Source organism: Haemaphysalis longicornis, unplaced genomic scaffold (genome assembly GCF_048455015.1).
Source record: "Haemaphysalis longicornis isolate Haplotype H1 unplaced genomic scaffold, Haemaphysalis longicornis Haplotype H1 scaffold_1, whole genome shotgun sequence".
Taxonomy (NCBI): Eukaryota; Metazoa; Arthropoda; class Arachnida; order Ixodida; family Ixodidae; genus Haemaphysalis; species Haemaphysalis longicornis.
The window spans coordinates 409,797,710-409,817,801 of record NW_027526203.1 but is presented as its reverse complement, the minus strand read 5'-3'; the positions used below and the strand labels follow the sequence as shown (position 1 = coordinate 409,817,801).

The window sequence follows — 20,092 nt, the reverse complement described above, 5'->3', positions numbered from 1 at the left end:
ACAGATAACAGTGGAGATGCGCGACTAAACATTGACAAACAGGCCTAGCACATAACCGACACCGCACTCACATGTTGGAAACGCACAGTAGTTTGCGGTACGGGCGAAATTCGCTAAATTAGTGCATTTCTCCAACAGATTTTTCACAAACAGTGCACAAAACAATGACTCATCAGCACAGCGAATTCATTACATCAAGGTAAGCGCCGCAACGCCTTTGTTACATAGAGGTAGCAAACACATGGGTTTCAATGGGCCTGTCAATAGGGAATTTAAAAAATTCATTAAATCCACGAATTAGTTACATAGAGGTTCATTTTATCCAGGTTTAACTGTAGTAGGAATGTTGTATGCAAACTGCCAGAGTTCTTGCTAGCTACATATATGCTCCATAAGCTTTTTCTTTTTCATGTTATTACACACACGTGCACACCCCACCAACCCATGCACACACACACAGCACAATGAAAAATTTTTTAAGGCAGCTTATGGTAGTTTGAAATGAAGTTCACCGATGCATAAAGCATGCAATAGTTGGAAAATAAACAAACATTCGTGTCGTCACCAATAGTAACAAAAATTTCGCCATACGTCTGCTTGCTTCGCTGGAAATGTCATCGAAGGACAATATTGTCTCCCGCCATGTCTGCCACAGCATGCCCATCCCTCAAAATCTTCCCTCTCACTACTACAATGATGAATGCAATGGAGGCTTTCTCAGTTCAATTTTCCTGCATTTGCACTTCTTACACACCAACTGTTGGAATGATTGTTTATGTTGCGCTTGGAACAGCTTGAGCCAACAGCTTGTTTGTGTTTGCTTTTATCTCGCCTTTTTTCGACACCAGTTCTAATGCGTTATTTTGTCATTGGCTACTCTAAAAATCCGAGGACACCTAAGCACTTCTTATGGGTTGTAAATGCGAAATCATGAATTACCAACTGAACACCTACAACAGCTTGTTTCGCCTCGCATTGTTGAAAGGCTTCGCAATCTTGCCACTGAAGACGCTTTGCTTTGCAATCTGCCTAACCGCTTTCGAATGGCTTTGATCTGTTTCTACATGTTGCGCCGCTGCTCGTTCAATGTTATCATGTTGGTGAGAGTCGACTGCTTAGACTGACCAATGGGACCCAGCAAGTGAGATCACTGAAATCACCAAGTAGCCTACATTTAGAAAACAAGCGATCCTTCAGAATGTGGGTATTTTTTTCTCAATTATGGCAGCTTTAAAGTGTACATAAGACAGAAGTGTAACCATGGCAAATTATTAAAGAGGCTCTCAAGCTGGCTCAGAACTACGACCTGTCGTGTCAAAACACATGGGAAACAGAAAAAAATGCAGTAATCTGCAATGGCTCAGTGTAATTAGGTTGTCACTGCTATTCAAATTAGGGTACAAGCTGCCTGAAAGATATGTGGAGCAGATGATAAGAGGCTTACCTGGCTGTTTGACCAAGCCATCGCAAGCAAACGTTTCACAGTGTATAATGTGTCATCTCGCTACTTAAAGTCAATTTTCCTTGTTCTGTCTCGTACATTCGCAAGCTAACTCCCAGTTTTGTGGAACCTCCCTTTAATAATCATTTGTAATGCATGCGCCAGTGACGAGTGTTGTTCATGCCGGCCATGACTGCCATTGGAATAAAGAAAAACCCGTGGGAACAAAGGCTTTGGAAGCAGATGGAATTGTCTCTGTGCACACAGCAGTCAAATGTGGAAGATAGAGCAGGTGCTCCCGTGTAGCCATAAATGCCACTTTGGGCACCACTGGCCCCTGCCACAATTGGGTACAGCAAAGGAACAGGAGTTCTTGGGGCGTGTGCTGTTGCCACCATTGCAAGATTCTTTGAGGTGCCCCATGCGAGGCAGTTTTAATTTCGATACAAACTGTCACGGCAATTTTCAGATGGCAGTGAGCAACTACAAGGTATTCTACATTGGCTTTTTTATGCATGGATTAATAAGAGCCTTTCATCATACATTATGATGTAATGAATCACTGCACCTACGCATTGGGAGAAGCTGATTTGATTTTGATTGTAGGGCTTAACGCGCCGACGCAACGCAGGCGATGAGGTGTGCCGTAGTGGAGGGCTCCAGATTAATTTTGACCACCTGGGGATCTTTAACGTGCGCCGAAATCTCGTCCACACGGGCGTTTTTGCTTTTCGCCTCCATCAGAAAAGCGGCCGCCACGGCCGGGAATCGAACCCGCGACCTCGTGCTCAGCAGCGCAACGCCTTAGCCACTGCGCCACCGCGGCGGGTGCATTGGGAGAAGCTCATTACAGCACAGCCATAGAGGTTTGGACAAGTGACAAAAGGCTTTCTTCAAATGCACAGTTTATTAATAAACAAAACCCAGCTTCATACAGTGTCCAATTGAGCACAATAGTGAAAAAAAAGAGAGAGAGACAAAGGGGTACCCAAGAGATCTTGGCTAACAAATATACAAGGATGTGGAGGTTTCTTCCGCGAGCTGTACTTAAAGGCTAACTGCAGCGAAAATTTCAACCTCTTTAAAATGCTATTTTTGTATAGTCCAACTCAAAGCAGTCAAGTTACAAAGCACAACACTGGAAATAAGCACGCCCAAGAAATCAGCAAAAATAGGCGATTTGGAAGCCGAAATTCCAAAAGGAGCGGCCATTATAGCCAAGCGAATAACCACAGCACTACCGGCCTGCCGTTCCGATGGAAGCAAGTGCACACGTGCAGCGACTGCTTGCTTGCTCTGCTGGCATGTGCAGCGTCGTCTGCTACAGAGCTATTTGAAAGGCTTATAACTGGTTAGCTAGGAACTTCACAGAGCTACTTAATCCCGTGTCCCCCTTGCCTCAGTGGTCCCTACACCACATTGAGAATGTATTTGGCGAGGTGAAATTTCGCTGCAGTTGGCTTTTAATGAGCACAAGTGGTACTTTCAACACAATGTGCCAAACTTAGGAAAGGTCACCCTTTTTAATTATTGCTCTGCATCCTGCAAAAGAACAAATCAAATACCAAAGCATGGTCACTGCACAGACCTAATGCTAATAGCCAACAGCAGCACAGTTACTCCATTTACTCTAGACTACAACAAAACACAGCGACAAATGCTACATCAATGCCAAGACCTACAATTTCTCGGTTACCAGCTAGGCACAACATCAGCAAAACGCTTCAAGTCGGCCCGTATTTACAATTGGTTCTACACGTGTTGCAATTCGCGCAAACTGAACAACAGCACACATTCAGAGATGAGATGCTTAAAGAGGTGTGCAGACGAGTTCCGTAATATGTGGTGCATATACAAAAGCTTTCGCACTTCATTCCCGACAGCAACACAACGTTGGGAGGATACGCTTCCACCATTTGGTCAACTAAGCTCACGAAAAAAAAAAAAAATCATTATTTCGTACCATACATCATCACACTCAGGAGCAACCCAGCATCAAGATTAAGTAAGGAGTCCCTGACGTAGTACTATTCTCAAAAGATGTAAAAAACATGTACACATTTAACACATATGCAAGTGAAACACTCATTCGACATGTGAGCTAAATACTGCTACTTTGAAGAGCTGAAACAGCTGGCATGCTTTTTTTTTATGTAACCTGAATACGCACATACGCCATTACAACGCACAAAAACATGCATAAATTAAAACAAAAACTGAAGCGGAAAAATCATTTCCTTAGTGTTACTCCTAAATAAATGCTGCATCTTTTCAGGTAATATTAAGGAAAGAAAATGTTCCTTACAGTATGCACAAGGGGCAAGCATGCAGAAAAACAGCCACAAACAGGCTTTCAAAACTCAACTGAGATGCTTCACTAGATTTTCTTGTAAACGAAAAGGAGAAAGCAGTGGTGCTCAGCGCATGCGGCAACAAAAAAAATAAGCACACAGAAGTAGCGCAACGTAAAAACATAAAAAGTGCACATACACATAACCTAAAGTGCGAGTATTGTATAGCAAGCTAACAGGTTTGGTGCCGAAGATGCATGGTTACACCAACGCTCAAGTACAAAAGTAGGTTACAACTTGGAGCACTTCGGCACAAACAGAAAAGGAAGAAAATACGTGCAAAGACTTTAAACAACTAAAAAAACCAACGCTTCGACACAGTTAGCCTCTTAGGTCACAATTATCACTTTTTTAACAACCTTGACACAATTACCCTTTTTTTCACAATTAGCCTATTAGGTCACAATCAGCATACTTTTCCTACACATCATGACAAGTAAAACATGCCCTGGAAATAGCGATTACAAGCTGAATCAGCTGATATAGGCCACAGTTTCTTCTGGAATAAAATTACTAAGAAGATGCCAGGTGTGTGCTTGTAAACAATTCATACCAGAGTCTGCAGCCTTTTTTTAAATAAATTCACTAAAGAAAAAATTTCAGATGTGTGCTACCAAAAGCTTAACAAAATAAAAAGCCTGTTTTCAAGAGCAACAACGGTATATATAAATCTAACATGGTCAGTGGAAAATATAACAGGACATAGAAATTCTCTACAAAAAAAAAAAAAAAAAAAAAAAAAAAAAAACTCAAGTTTGGTTGTAAAAATTATCATGCAGACATGCACACGAGGCAAGCTGCGTTGCTACTTGACGACATCTGTGGCGCCATCCATTCTAATTCATAAAAAAAAAAAGGGGGGGGGGGAACTGAGCTAAAGAGATGGCAAATGAAAGGGATCGTAACAGTTCATCGAGCCAAGTCTGTGAATGCCTTCGACACCGTGCAGCTGAAAAACAGGACCAGTGTCATTGTGTAGCACAGTGGTTCTTCAATGCCAGAAGCACCTTATGACGGGATGGTATTTCACTTGGTTGTGGTTTGTCAGTATTGGTAGAACATGAAAACACGAGCTACCTGGTCATCGCACCACACGAGTGCAACTGAGGACTTCAGGGCATGCAGTAGTTTTTTTTTTTTCCAGTTCAATTTCGTGATACCCAGCGCCTTTCTCGAGTGAACACTAAATGTGATGTCTTTTCTGTAAAGTAGGCGTATTTTCCAGGCGAGAGCTGCAGCCTAAAGGCAGCTGTCAAATGTCACGCATGCATATGGCTTGGCCAACTTGGCTCACAAGTTGTCAGTGGCTAAAACAGCCCCCACAGCAAGGACAGGACTGAAAAAAGTGTCACCGTACTGGAGGCCTGCCTACTCAAAACTGCCGTGCTCCATCGCAAACGACAGTGTGTGAACAACACACTCCGCCAAGGAAGTCCAAAAGTGAGTGGGGGCTGTCTGCTATCCTTCGGCATGCCTCTGCCACCGGAGTGCACTCGGTGCTTGAGCTTAACATGACGCCCTGCACTGCCACAGTGTCACCAGTGTGCCAATGTGGTATCACTGGTAGTGCCGTCTTGACACCAGCAGGTTTCCTATATTGAAGCAATGCTTTGTAGAAGTCGTCACACATACACAGTCCCAAAAAAATGTACACTGATCAGTTTGTGAAGATGTCAACTAAAAACACAGGCATCCACACTATGCATGCAGCATCAAACTGTAAAGCACTGCTGCCAGGCGCATTATAAACAGTGCTAATAGCAGCAAGGAACAGCCACGAGCAACTTCCACACATGCACCACATTTTGAGCACAGATCACTATCCTCACACCTTGTGCCCAAGTTGATCACACGCCTTGGCCTGCAGGGGCTGCGAAGAGTGCCGGAGCCAAGCTGCATCTCGAGCTGTGCGCAGCATGCAACAGGAGAGCGCAGCCTTTCACTCCCTGACAAAATGTGCCTGGACGGCCTCGATGCAACAGCTAGGACCGGCCAAACGAAGCTACCACAGCAAGCAGACGCACTGCATTCAGATGGGTCACACGTAAAGAAGCCGGACACACACAATGGGGGGTACACGATCCGACGCGAGTGTCCGCAGCAGCCTGCCTCCGTGTGAGGCAGCCAATATTTCAGCAGGGGGCCCAGGGGCGGTGCCCCCTCTCCCCTGCCAGCCAGTTCCATCGCGTGGCGTGTCAGGCTCACTGGGCCTGGGAGTATGCGCCCGGAGGGTAGCCTTGCTGCTCGTAGGCACCGTAGGCAGCAGCCTGCTGGCTGGTCGGCTGGGGGGCCCGATAGTGGCCGTAGCCGGGGTATCCCGCCGGGTAGCGCAGCGGCGCTGCCGTGCCTCCTTGCGGATAGGCGCCAAGGTAAGCGCCACCCTGCGGGTATCCCCCACTCGGCCCATAGCCGTACGCCACCCCGTAGCCCTGTGGGTAGCCCTGACCATACTGCGCATATCCGGCCGAGGCAGAGGTTGTGGCCGGATACGCCCCTGCTGGGGGTGCCCCGCTGGCTGCTGCACCGGCAGGCGGAGCGCCAGGAAAGCCCGGAGAGCCTGCTGCCTGGTACGGGGTCGCAGGGTAGCCACTCTGGGCAGCCATCTTGTGGCCGGGGTAGGGGCTGCTTGGGTGCGGAGTGGTCGCCGGGGAAGGCTGCGATGGTGGCCGCTGTTGCGGCGGCGTCTGTGAGGGCCCCACCTGGGGGGAATAGGCTCCATAGGGGCTGCTGGCGGGCCCCCCGCTGGGCTGGTGCTGCTGGGCACCGAGGGCGGCACCTGGGAGGCATCGCGAATGAGCTGCCTCCTAGCCACAGCAAGCGGCGGGCCAAACTGAAGGCTACAGAAGAGGTGTGTGCACTGCACCTACAAGAATCTAGCACGCTCTCTTTGCCCTTCCATTAGAGGGCACGTGGTAGGCAAAAGGCCACCACACGATCACAATCCCCACATGATGAGCATCAATCATCTGCTTCCAGGTGTCTCACTGGCATGAAGCTGGACTGTTTTTTTAGTACGTAAAATTTTATTCAAAGCTTCGCCACTTGCTTAGACAGAACACTCAGACAAGAAGCAAAAACGGGCATTTCCCAAAAAATGGAAAGGCACCTGCAGACCAACAGGAGCATTGGTTTTGTTTGTAGTCCCTTAAGCTCCGCTGCTCCTTGACCCAGACGAGAAATGCGTGAGGTTAAAAGTGCAAGCGAAACGGGAGCTAAGGGCGAAGGTGCCGCACAATTTGCACCAACTTCCGAAAGAGCCTCCATGCAGTGTGGAAGTGTTCGTCTACAGGGCGAGGGCAGGAGCTGCCCTTACTGAATATGTACTGGCTAAGTGGCAAGCACATGCCGCATCTAAAAGAACATGTGGTGCCATCCCTACGGCATACGCAGACAACACAGGGCAAGACAAAGAGGGCCACCATGCAGCCACTGCGACGTGCTACATGTGCGATACTGGTTCCTGTCCAACGGCCCAGCATCTACTGTGGGATTATCCCAGCCTTACACCGCTGAGGAACAAGAGCAAGGGTCCTGGCGTTACCATACCTGCCAGGTTCGCCGAGATGGCATTAGGGAGAGTCCCCCGGGGGGGGGAACAGAATGGAATGATTTACATTTACGTGCATTTCTAATTTAGTTACAACAGAGTAGGAGCTGAACTGTTTCGTCCAAACTACTAACGAGCTACACGACTGGTCAGCTGCTAAATCTTCGATGCGGCTGACGCCGCCTTTTTCAAGAACCCCTGGGAATACTGCCGAGCATAACAATGTTCGTTCCTGCTACACTTCGCCAAAAGAACGCGACTGAGCTCGGATTGTGCGAGAACTTGATGCTCGGAACTGGGGGCAATTTTGTTTTACCATGCTGAAATGCCTCTCGCATTCAGCGTTTCTGTGGTACTGACCAGTTCAACTTGCGCGCATTGCCAACTATGCTTTACAAGTTATTACGATGTCCAGTGGTGTAGGATGCGATTGGGTTGTCAGGTAGCTCCAGCGCAATGTGGCTAGACTGGGAGAAAGGTTTAGCCAAACACGGGTGTGTATTCCGGAGATTTTTGTTTCGACCGTACAATCGTACAAAACCATCAAAATCCGGGAGTCTCCCGGATAATTCGGGAAACCTGGCAGGTATGCGTTACCTCACTGGAAGAATACACCACCCTGACACCTCACATGTACCGTATTTTCCGGTGTATAAGTCGCGGTTTTTTTCTGAAATTTTCATTGGTGCGTCTTATCCACCGGTGCGACTTCTGTATGGGATAAATCCGGTTCGCGGCGGCCGCGCATGGCCACCCCACGTTGAGACACAGCTGTATGGTCTAATTGAATCGATTGATTGATTGATTGTAGGGTTTAACGCGCCGACGCAACACAGGCGATGAGGCGCGCCGTAGTGGAGGACTCCGGATTAATTTTGACCACCTGGGGATCTTTAACGTGCGCCGAAATCTCGTACACACGGGCGTTTTTGCTTTTTGCCTCCATCAGAAAAGCGGCCGCCGCGGCCGGGAATCGAACCCGCAACCTCTGGTCTAATTGAATCCCAAGCCCACCACTACGGCGTTTCTCAAAGCCCATATGTCTCTTTGGGACGTTAAACCAAAGAATTTGCAGCTTTTCATAGTCAAAAGCAATGATAATTGCCTGCGACAACTGCGGGCCACTTTATGCCATGTGCAGTAGCTACAGTTCAGAATAAATTCAAAGTAACATCAAACTGGGTTGCAAAAACAAAATGCAGCTTATAAATTATTACAGAGAGTTGCTCTGAAGGAGGTAAACATGCTGCTAATTCTTAAAATGACAGCTTGCTGATCAGTTTCGATTTTCGCGCCGCTTCCGTTCACGTCACTTCCGTCCGCCATGACACCTTTATTGCGCTGATTTACGACAGCACGCAAGAGACGTGGCCAAATGGGTATCCGACTCTTGGGACTCCATTTCTACAAAAACAGTTGTAGCCGGGTTGACAAAGGCCGGAGTAATCCGGTCCGCGAGTGGTGACGATGTTGGCGAAGAAGACATCAGCGAGTCGGAGGACGACAGTGATGCGCCAGCAGAACTCCCACTTGAAGTTGCTGAATTATTTGTTAGCGAGTCGGAGGAAGAAGTTTCGATGGTTTTGACTAAACGCCGTCTGCAAGTACATGCCATCTGTGTGTATCAATAAACCATTTTTGAGAAGTCAGTTCTGCCTAGACTTTGGACGGTATATGCACGTGTCTAGCCCTCCTTACCAGGGGACGCGTTCATAGGTGGCGGCCGCCACAACCATGTACTTTCGCCGCACTTTCTAACGATCTGATTTACTATGACTTTACCTACTTAAAAAGTGCGTCTTATATACCGATGCAACTTGTATACCTTTTTTTTTTGTCTTCAGAAAAACTGTCATTTTAAGGGGGGTACGACCTATACAAAGGTGCGACTTATAGACAGGAAAATACGGTATGCAACGAGCACGATCCTTTCTTTGTGAGAGTTCGCAAAGCAGACCTGATCGACGAATGCGACGGCCATCCCGGTCCCCTTTCCTGTTTCTTTTTTATCCAACTAGGCTACAAAGTCCCCACCCCAACTCAGCAATTAAGTTTCACTCATTCATTTTGGCCCACAGTTTCATTGTGGCAGTGCCGAAATGGTATTTGTAGTGCTGCAGGCAGCAACACATCATGCATTACATTTACGAATAATTGTCGTTTCCGCAATGCATTCTAACATGAGACAGAAAACCCAGGATATGCTAAAATTTGAGCAAAGTCATTCATGGGCCCTTGAAACTCTTCCCATGCAAGTAGGCATCTTGAACTCGCTGAAAATCCGATGAGCTGACCAAATCACTTGGCAAGCACAGTGGAGATCGCTACATGCAAGGGTCTTAGAATGCTGACACAAGTCATGAGTGCTGAGAATGGCAACAATGTTTGCCCAACACCAGACACCAGCGAAATTTTTGTATGGCCAGCATGCTTGTAAATTTCACCTCTACATGAACGAAACGCCAAAGAAGGATGCACAGCAGAGGACGCTTGAAACAATATGGCCAAAGGCTTCAGAAGAGAAAAGGTACCACCTTGTTAACCTTTCCACTTAAGAGCATGTGCCAACAAGGCAGCCTCAATTTCACAACCCGAAAACGATGATCCGTGTGGTAAAAGAAGCCACCTGTCAATTTTGCCCTAATGTGAGAGATGAGGCCCAAAGTTGAGTAACAGGCACACTCTTAAGTTGACAAAGACGTGAATTTTGTGCAGAATTCCAAGCTGAGAGAGAGAGGGGGAAAAAAAGTCAACCCCAGCCTCAAGCAAATGAGGACACAATAATTTTCTAGGAGGACAAAGTAAAAGTCTGCTGTGCTTCTCCACCAAAGCTACTACAATGAGAAGATGCAGCTTTGCTCAAGATCCAACAAGGCGTTCAGATTAAAGGAGCCATGAACAGAAAATGCAAGTTGGTTTTCTTCGAAAGATTTCGTGTTTTATAGTGCCCCCAGCGCTTGTCCGGATACAAACGGTGCTTTATTCACTGAGAAATTAAACAATTTAGGTTAAAATTTTGATTTTCCCGCTCAATCGTGCGTTTTCGTGGTCCCAAATGACATCACAGGAACCGACTGCTCTGCAGCCTAGAGTACCTTCATTCACGCATCCGCCGTACAGGGTAGAGACACGTATACGCTGGCGCCGCCATTTTCAGTTGCTCGCTCGCCGCCGAAGCAAGTCATTGTGTCAAAACCGCGCTAAAATTATCGCCGCAACGTGGTTTACTGAAGAAGTTTGAATCATAATGTCTGTTTCGCGTTGCTAGGTCTCGTGGGAAACGAAAAGAATAACGCGTTGAGCCCGTTGGCCCAATTGCGGTGGCACGGGACCGTTCAAAGGTTGTCTCCACCCTGTATAGCGGTGTTGGTTTGTTCCCGCGTTTCTTTACGTTCCGTAACCTAGATGGCGCCACCATACCGTGGCAAGCGTTTGGTTTGTTTTTGCCCGCATTTAAATCTGGCTTGTTTTTGTTCTGGGAGAAAATATTCGTTCCCTGAAACAGTGCTCGCTCGACAAATGGGGTCACGTAAGACACCGTTGCTTGCGTCAATCGGCCAGTGTCGTCTGAGACAACCCCAAGCCCCGTAGTGCTGTGCAGCTAAACCAAGCATGCTGTGCGCAGTACGAACAGCAGAACGCATCAGTACTTCTATGTTTACATGTGCTTTCGTAACTTCCACTGTTTGTCCCATCATTCTTATTGCTTTGTAAAGAATGTGCCGTAAATTTACGCGCAAATCGCTCGTTCGTCTAGTTTGTAAGCTCTACCTAATTTGCGTCTGCTTCTGCCAGCCTCCGCCAATCGCAGAGCTTAGCTCATGTGACATCATAGGTTCTGTTGCGGGAAATGAGCTGGTGGGTCGCATGACCATTCTCATTTTTCCTAATTATGTAGCTTATTTGAGCGAAGTTTACGTTAAAAGTGGTGTCAGTATGATTCTAACGAGACAATATTTTGAATGAACCAAACTTGTGTTTTCTCTTCATGGCTCCTTTCAGTTTCGTTTTTGCTTCCTTTTCATGCCTAAATGTTTACTCGCATTGTAAGCAGGCCTCTATTAATGCAGTATTTACATTAAGTACACAGCACGGATGAATGGAAGATTACCTTGTTGACCATGAGCAGAGTGCTGAGCATAGTTTTGGGCAGAGCCAGCCGATGGTGGTGCAGAAGAGCTTTGGTTAGGCGTAGGACTTGAACGGTTTGGTGGGTTGAGTGAGCCTTTGAAAGAATGAGAGAAAAAAAAAAATGTAAACACACAACAAACTGCGTGCCTAGAATTCCACTGAATAAAGAGAGCAAACTACAACATTAAACGGACACTGGAGTGATTTGTGAACATTTTGCGATTAAGGGTGCAAGGTAGTAACCTCGCTGGATTCCAAGCTGCCTCATCACGATGGTAACAAGAGTGTGTAGGGGCTCCCCCAGAAAGCTGACGAAGTACGCTACCTACGCATCATTGCATCACACAACACTAGCGTCAAACCGGAATATAACGAGCTCGGATATAGCAAATTATGCTTTATAGCGAACACTCAAAGTTCTTGTGCCATTATACACGTCAAATGTATTTTTTATAACGAACTAAACATTAGATATATCGAATTCTGAGCACGCGCAATCAGCCACCAAACGCCCGCCAACATGCTTTTGCGCCGGCTGAACACCTGCCCTTCCGTGAAATGCAGCAGCAGGAGGAATTTGCAATTTTCCCACCCTCGCTTTGCAGCACTCCTATTTGGCAGCTGGCTGCCATGTGATCAAGCACGTGCGAGCAGTTCCGGACCTATCGGGATCTAGGAAACAGAAAAGAAATTGGCCAGGATGCTGGTACCGTACTGCTGTGATGCTCTGACGAATCCGGCACCCCGGCCGTACCTACATTGCCCATGATTCTGTGCACTTGCATTGCAGCGCTTTATAGCAAGATCACAACGAAGCAGCAGCAAGCCCTGCTGAAATACAGGGAAGTGGAATAGAGTTCACCAATATATGTCGCGTGTCAAGAATGCGATTATCATTGATAGCTCTAAGCGCAGTGTTCAGGCAAAAATCCCAGCGTTCTGCAAATAGGTGTACATTTCTCTACAAGAAATTTCTTTTGGAGTAGATTACTATTAATGGCGAGTGTCATGGACTTTCTTTCGTTATCACATTTTCAATCAACTGTTCACATTGCCTATAACAAATTTGATACTGAGTTCGTTATACACGGTTTTGGTTATATCGAACTACTTCGTGTATAGAACAAATTGTGTTGAATCACGCCGTTCGTTATAACTGGGTTTGACTGTAGTGGCATGATCCTGCCCAGTACAATGCTCACCACAGACATGCCGCTTTCAAGCCTGGAGATCTCTATATGGGTGTGGACCCCAGTCACACATTGAGAGCTGTCAGAAAATTTAGAAGCATTCACTTGAGCACCACAAGGTTGCGTGGCAGCTCAGCAATGTCACATGCAGCTAGACATAGTGCCCATACTGCACACAAAACTTAATTTTTCAAGGTCGTAACACCAATGAGCTTGTTGTCCTAAAGTCCATGCAAGCTTCGGGACGATGCTTCCCTCAGATGGGAGGCTGAATGTCTTCCGCTCTTTGACATGGGTGCCAAAAAATTATGGTAGTGACAAAGAAACAGCATAACACAACAAAGCAATGCAGCGAAAGCAGCACCAAGAATAACAAAACAACGTTGAGTAATGACAGCAAAGGAGCATCACGATGTTTTCTTCATCATGAGATCGGGCGCTAGCTCCTGGAACTCCGTGCTCAAGCTCTTAGCTGCTACACTGCTGCAAAGACACGCACGTTTTTTGCCAGAATATGCATCCCCAGGTATTTATACACACACCCCTAACACCCCCCCAGAAGGACTTCGACACCCCCCCAAAAAGATTCCACAACCACAAGCACCCTGCCTAGGGATTTATACAACACCCCCCCCAAACATCCCACCGACACCCCCCCAAAATCGAAATTCTGCATAAACCCCTGTGAGGCCCCAAATGGCATTCGCATTAGAATCGAATATCAGCCGAAACAGCATTAGCGGTTGCTTATAACTATTGACATAGAAGGGCAGCCACAACCCCACGTTTGTGCCAGCAAAGTGTCAAAGACTGTGTGGCAACACCAAAACATCCAACTGAAGCTTATCTCCAATGAAGGCATCAACTGCCTACAAAGTATACGTACACACTCACGCAAAAGAAAAGATGCGCGGCGTGGGCGTGTTACCTGCAAAGGTAAAATGGTTGCATGCAGCTGACGTGCGGAGCTCTGCAGGGCCTTGCTAGTGCTTTTTGCACCAAAAAATAAAAAATATAAAAAGAAATAGTACTAGCAGACAGCAAGCTCCCCCCCCCCCCCCCCCCCTTCTTTTTTTAGATAGTAAGCCCATGCTTTTCCATATTTCGCCCTGACAAAGGAAAGGAGGAAGGGCGGCGAACAGGGACGTACCCAGAGGGGGGGCCCGGGGGGCCCGGGCCCCCCCCGAAATGTTTTGGGCCATACCCCCCTTTCCCGCGCCACCTCTCATCGTCCCTCGCACACATTCTAAAGCGACGCCATACAAATCCTGGGCTTGATAGCTATTTGAGACGTTTTTTTTTTTCGGAATGAGCCAAATCCACCTAAGGAGAATTTGAGGAGGAAAAAACGAAAGTTTGGAACCGGACCTAAATGCAGTGCTGTCAAAACTATTAAATGACATGTTTCATATGTCAGCTAGGGGAAATCTATAGCGACAAGTAATTAAGAATTATGTGGAGAATTTGAGCAATATTAAGATAAGTTCAGATTTGGCTCGTACTCATTTGAAACAGACAAGTTGGTGCGGCATTCTTGTGAAAACTTTATTGGAATCGACTTTCAAGAATTGTACGATACAGTTTTAAGCAAAAAAGGCAATAAACATGCAACAGAGCTTAAAAAACAGCTCTTTTCGAATGGTAGGGTACTTTTTTGGACACGCCTGAAAACAGTCATAAAGCTCTTTATTGCCTTGCCATAAATTTCCAAAACGCTTTACAAGAAGCCTGCTCAAATCATCTTCCATGGCTTGCCATGGCTTGTAAGAGGCAGATAATTTGTTAGGTACGTAAATGGGAAATATGGGAGTAATAACAATAATAATAACCAGATTTCGTTCACTTCCGCTCCCGTTCACGTTATTGTAGTCGTGTGTCGGCAGATAATTTGCCGATCTCCTCATTGCTGTCTGAACTCATAATAAACCAGCTCTCAAAAGCAAGACGCCAAAACGCACAAAACAGCCCGAAACGTCACACCTACGCGTAATCCCATTGTGCAAATGAATTTGGCTCATTTTGATCCATGCCACAGCAGGGTCTGGCTCATTTTCCACACGAAGTAAGATCTGCGTACACGTTTGCAGGGAATTTATTTGCCACAATTTTTTAGGGGAAAGTTGCCGGGATTTTCTTGGCAGTGCAGTTTTATCTGACTTAGTTTTGGTTTGTGGATTAGGTTCATTTCGAAAAAAAAAAAAAAGATGAACCATTTGTTGGTCAACGTGGGATTTAAAAAAAAAAAAAAGGCGAGGTATGTTTGCTTTGTTTACGCGGAAGCCAGTACCGCTGTACACTGGCTTCGTGCTCTGCTGCCGGCCTGCCACTTGCAATTCGCTGCACCCCCTTTACCCTGTTCGTCTGCAATTGGTGCTTTGGTGCTTCGGTTCTCTCAGACAGCAGTAACTTATCGCTTGTTTCGCCAGGGTGGCGGTTTCAGCGGCTCGGGTCGCATATGTTTTGGTGGGGAAGAAAATGTTTGTCTGAACATTCAACAAATCCCTCCATCCTAGCATGCCGTGGTGTCGGCCGATACTATCGCCCATGCCTGGTGTTTGTGGCTCAACGAATTCCTTCCCTGAGCCGAACTCACAGCGCGTTTTTCACTAGTTTTCGTGGAAATGCTGCTTTTGTGTTTGTCCGTAAGAAGGGTAAGAAGTCTTCTTGCCGCAGAGAAACCCGCTGTAGGGTTTCTCTACGCAATGCCTTCCAACGTCCGGCTCGCGCACGTGTGCAGCGTCTGCCGAACAAGCTAAGGCGACACAAGGGCTTGGAACCGGATGGCGACGAGCGGAGTGGCGCGAGGGGATGCTTGACCCCACCGTCCTAACATTATGCCCGCTTCGGGAAAGCTACCGTGGGAGTACAAAAGCCTTGTTCCACAGTCGGCGCGTCCATCTGGACAAGAAGGATCGCTCAAAAAGGAAACGCAACAACGTTACCAAGCCCGGCGACGGCAGGGTGACAAAGTGAAGGCGCGCATTGCAGTTGTACGGCGGCAAGAGACACCGGCGGCATTCCTTTGGACAACTAAAGGCAGTGACAGCGGCACTGTTGATTGACAGCCATTGTGGTTAATGGCTGCTATGCACAACGGCGGTGTAGTGATGCCAGCGCCGGTGGACCCCGTCGGGGCGATGACCCTCCTCCCTTCTCGCAGCTTTGCCACTCTGCCACTCCGCCGATGGCCACCCCAAGCCATCGGCGGAGTGGCAGCCCTTTGGGACGGCCCTGCCAGTGACCTTCTACGCGGCTTTTGGGAAGACTCGTTTCCCCCCCCGACTTTCTGGGGCGGCGGACAGGGGGGAGCGGGGGTCAAAATCCTAATTGGTACGTGTGTTGCTGTGTGGAGGCTGCTTCGCTTGCGGCTGCATGCGCAATTTTGCTGAGTTTGTCCGGAGCTGCGGCCAAGAACGTTCGCATGAAGACTTGCTCTCGTGGCAGTTTCTGGGCGCCAGAGCCCCACGAATTTCTCGCCAACCGCGCGGCGGTTCGGCACCCGTTTGGCCCCCGGGCCCCCATCAGGGATCATGCCACGATACTCTTTTTGTGCGCTGCGGCACCTTTTAATTGTAATCCAGTTTTCATTACCATGTGTTATCTTATGTTCATGCTTCGTCGTCTCCTGTAAATTAGTGTAAATAGACTTTTTCTTCATCATCTACTTGCCTCGTCTCATCATCGGGTCCTTCACCATCCTCCACGACGACACCACCCACCTCAACAACGAACCAAACTTTACTGGCGGGTTTACGGACACCGAGCTGCATTCCTATGAACAGACCTCGAGAACACCGGGCTTCAGCGGGGAAGGGCACGGAGTCTAAGTGGCCAATGGTCAACATGAGAGAGATGGGGTGCCGCGGGTGAACGGTGAAAATGAACCCGGGCCGGACATCTCGACGGACCCCAACCAGACTTTTGGCCGAGAGAAATTTCGGCTTGAAAATTGGACTGCGAACTGTGTCTTTGTATTAGAGAGGTTATGAAACCCCGGGTACATATGATAGCTTAGTCTCGCGATGTCGGAATATCGTCAAGGTGTCGGCAGAGAGCAACGAGTTTACTTCACCAACGGGCCGAACGAGAGGACAGAGGAGCTCATTCCCGCCTTGCAGGACAAGCCACGCTGCGACGTCGAGGAAGCGACAAGGCGCATCCCTGGATATAACAAGGTTCTTTACAAAACTGCCAGAGGTAAGCGCTGACGCGCTGGCGCTTGCCACCGTTTTTTTATCTACATTTCCTGCAGTCCAGTGCGTCTCGATACTGCAATTTCCGAGGCCTGAATCATTGGTGCTTTGAATGGCAGACCGTTAAACGTCGAACTCGGAGGCTGTTTAGGGTAATAGCACACGGAATTAGGCGTATGACATCTCCGATTTACCTAGCATTTTGTTTCCTTCCTTCATAACTAGTAGCCACAGGTTTTGTTTGGAGAAAAATATGGAAGCGCAAGAGGGTTGCCACGGAGATCTGAACTCTCGAGTGCCTATGCACTTCCGTTTCTGCCGACTTCGATTGTGTATAACGTGTGGGATGCTCCGGAAATGTATAGTTACTGTGCATAGTGGTGAAACAGCGCGCAAAAAACCAGGACAGAAAGAAGAGGACAACAACCCAAGGGGATAGTTACTGTGCAGTACGCGTATTTATTCCCGTAAATATTGTAATTACTGCCGTTCTTTTTTTTTTAATTTTGCAAACTTCGCGTAGGGATCGTTAACGTGCGCAGAAATCTCGAACATACGAGTGTTTTTGCTTTTCGCCTCCATCACAAGGGCGGATACAGTTAATTTCATTTCTCTATGCAGGTTTACGCGCATTTATGGTAAATGCTGCGCGTTTATCGTGTTTGTACTAGTAACGGCGGGTACGCTCGCCCTCTCCTCTAATTTGCATAGAAAAGTTACCTTGGGTTGGGCCCCCCCCGAAAAAAAATCCTGGGTACGTGCCTGGCGGCGAATGTACAGAGGACTGCCGCTTCATGACAGCCGCTCACTGAAAATTTTTAGGGGTGTGCGAATATTCGAAACTTTCGAATATTACTCGAATATTACATGTTTTATTCGTATTCGCTTCGAAAACTATGTATTTGAAACAATCCGAATATTCGAAAGGTTTCGAATATTTGGCTGTTATCGAATATTTGGATTGATTAGTTAAAGGAGGGGACGCAGCTTTCAACTTCGGAAAAATGACCAAAACATCGTTTTTTTTTTTTAAAGCCACATATTTGGCTTCGATGTTTTCTATCCTCTGCGTTTGCAAAGTTGTCGCGCCGGAAACCACCACAAAGTGGCTTCAAAAATACTTTTGGCAGCTGCAGTGACAGAATGTCAGCGCAATAGGGCAAATAAACGGCAATTTTCGGAGCGCTCTATCTCCACAACGGTGCCACCGGGCGCAGCCATTTTGATATTGGATCGGCCGAGCGCATAGTTTCATACTCTAAGTTTTATACTCATCTACTTTCCGGTCACAGTCGTGTCTTTTATCTTCGTTCATTCCCAAACGCACGTATGGCAGAAAAATTGGCCTTCCGGCCCTCCTGATTGGGCGTCGCTGCGGCAATGCAAAATGGCGGCCACCTGAATGGCGTAGTTCGCTTTTCTGAGATCATTTTCGCTGCTTCGCTCGGCCAGGTTTCTGTTCAGTCATTTTATCTGCTGTGGTATTCAACACGGACATTCTCGCTATGGGAATGCCTGAGATCCCAAGCCAGATTACGGGAAGTTGCGTGGCTCTACCTGAGTTGCCATGCCAGGGACAATCAAAGTATGACTTGTTGCGGTGTTCGAGCGCCGCGATGCGGGCGAGCCATATAGCTTTCTTGCACAACGTATCCCGTGCACTTCCAGTAATCATGAAAACAGGTCTGATTTAGGAATAAAAACATGTTGACGGCGTTAGAAATCTACGTTACTGTCGCAGCAATTAACAAATTGTATTTTTAGGGAAATTATAAATTCCAATGCATACATTTATAGTGCGTATTGGCTGTGCTTCGAGAAATATACGATAGGATATCTTGAATTTCATGAGTACTAAAAAATTGTCCATGCACTGAAGTTGGGGTTATGCAGATTATTATGCCAAGCTCAATAGTAGCTCATTTGTATCCTTGTGGTATGAAACTTTTGGCAATGAACACCTGCACGTACGAGTACTAAGTTGCTGCTCCAGGCAACGTTGTAAAACAAATAAAGTCGAAACTGAGTTCTCAAATTTAAGTAAAAAAAAGAGTGCTTCCCTTGTTGCCACAGTGACAACACTGCAAATTGAAGTTGTCCAGTGCAATACAGGCAACCAGCTAACCTACTTTGCTCTTTGGTCTGCAAACTGGGCTATGTACTCTTCACAGAGGAGCTGAAAATGGTGTTTTGTAGAAGAGAACAAGGCTGCAAAAGGCGCTCCAATTTCAAGGCAAGGCATTCTAGAAGCCGCGTCTTCAAAAGGACACAAAAGGCTACAACCCCAGCGATGTTTGATGAATGAAATCCATGTGCTAACTTCGGAAGCCGTTTTCTCAAGAAAGCTTTTTTTTGCCACCTACATCGCTTGTTCCAGTGATTTTTTTGTTACCGCTAGGTCTATTTTGATTCCATTCTTTGCGTTACATTCCTTGACGAATAGTTCAGGTCTTGAAACTCATAAAGTTTCATGTTTACGTTTTGAGATTTTTTTATTCCAATAGTCTGTTCATGGCCTGTACATTCCTTGATGAACAGTTCCGATCTTGACACTTATATTTTCAGGTTTACTTTTGGGGATTTTTTTTATTCAAGTAGTCGTTCATGGTCTAAATGCATGTTGTACATTCACCTCTAAAAAACTTTACTAAAAAAATTGGCACATATTGCAGTGACATAAAATGTAGATTATTCCCTGTGCTTTTCAACGACACCCATTTTGGTAATGTTTTCATGAATAATGATTGCAAAAAAATTATCGAATTCGAAATTTTTGTCAGGGTGTCAAAGAAAATCAAAAATAGGAAGTTGTGTACATAAACCACCAGCAGTAGAAAAAATTTAGAATATACATTTTGCAGATAAACATTTCAAAAACCCATCCCAGAAAAAAAAAATGGAGTTGTGCGGTACAATTTGTCAAATATATAAAAAAAAAAAACATTAGCCCGCGTGGTGCCCGTGCCTTGTGGTGAAGCCCAACCTCTATATCAAATTTTGCTATTTTGGATGAATGTCTGGAAGAAATCTGGTGGTTTGGCATTATTAAAAGACCCAACTAGCCTCCACGTGATATAAAAACACCCTGTCAATGATTATGACCAGCACAATATTCAAGGCAAGCAAGTGATGCGAAAAAAATCCGCTTGGAGTCGAAAACCAAACTCTGTGGTGGATGCTTGTTGACGTTCTATCATCACTTATCAGTCAGAACTTAATCTGCGGTTTATTATCATGTT

The 20,092-nt window shown here is 46.6% G+C and overlaps 1 protein-coding gene across 4 annotated transcripts in view; it reads right to left on the bottom strand.

Moving 5' to 3' along the window:
* Window positions 1–2,333: 2,333 nt before the first annotated feature.
* The window catches only part of LOC144155479 (uncharacterized), a 65,093-nt gene continuing 47,334 nt past the window's right edge, over window positions 2,334–20,092 (bottom strand). For all 4 annotated transcript variants that reach the window (XM_077686945.1, XM_077686947.1, XM_077686946.1 and 1 more), the window contains 2 exons: window positions 11,451–11,564; window positions 2,334–6,568 (listed from right to left, as the gene is read on the bottom strand). In XM_077686945.1, coding sequence (XP_077543071.1) covers window positions 5,994–6,568; window positions 11,451–11,564 — 689 coding nt within the window. In that variant the 3' untranslated portion in view covers window positions 2,334–5,993. The remainder of the gene's footprint in view (window positions 6,569–11,450; window positions 11,565–20,092) is intronic.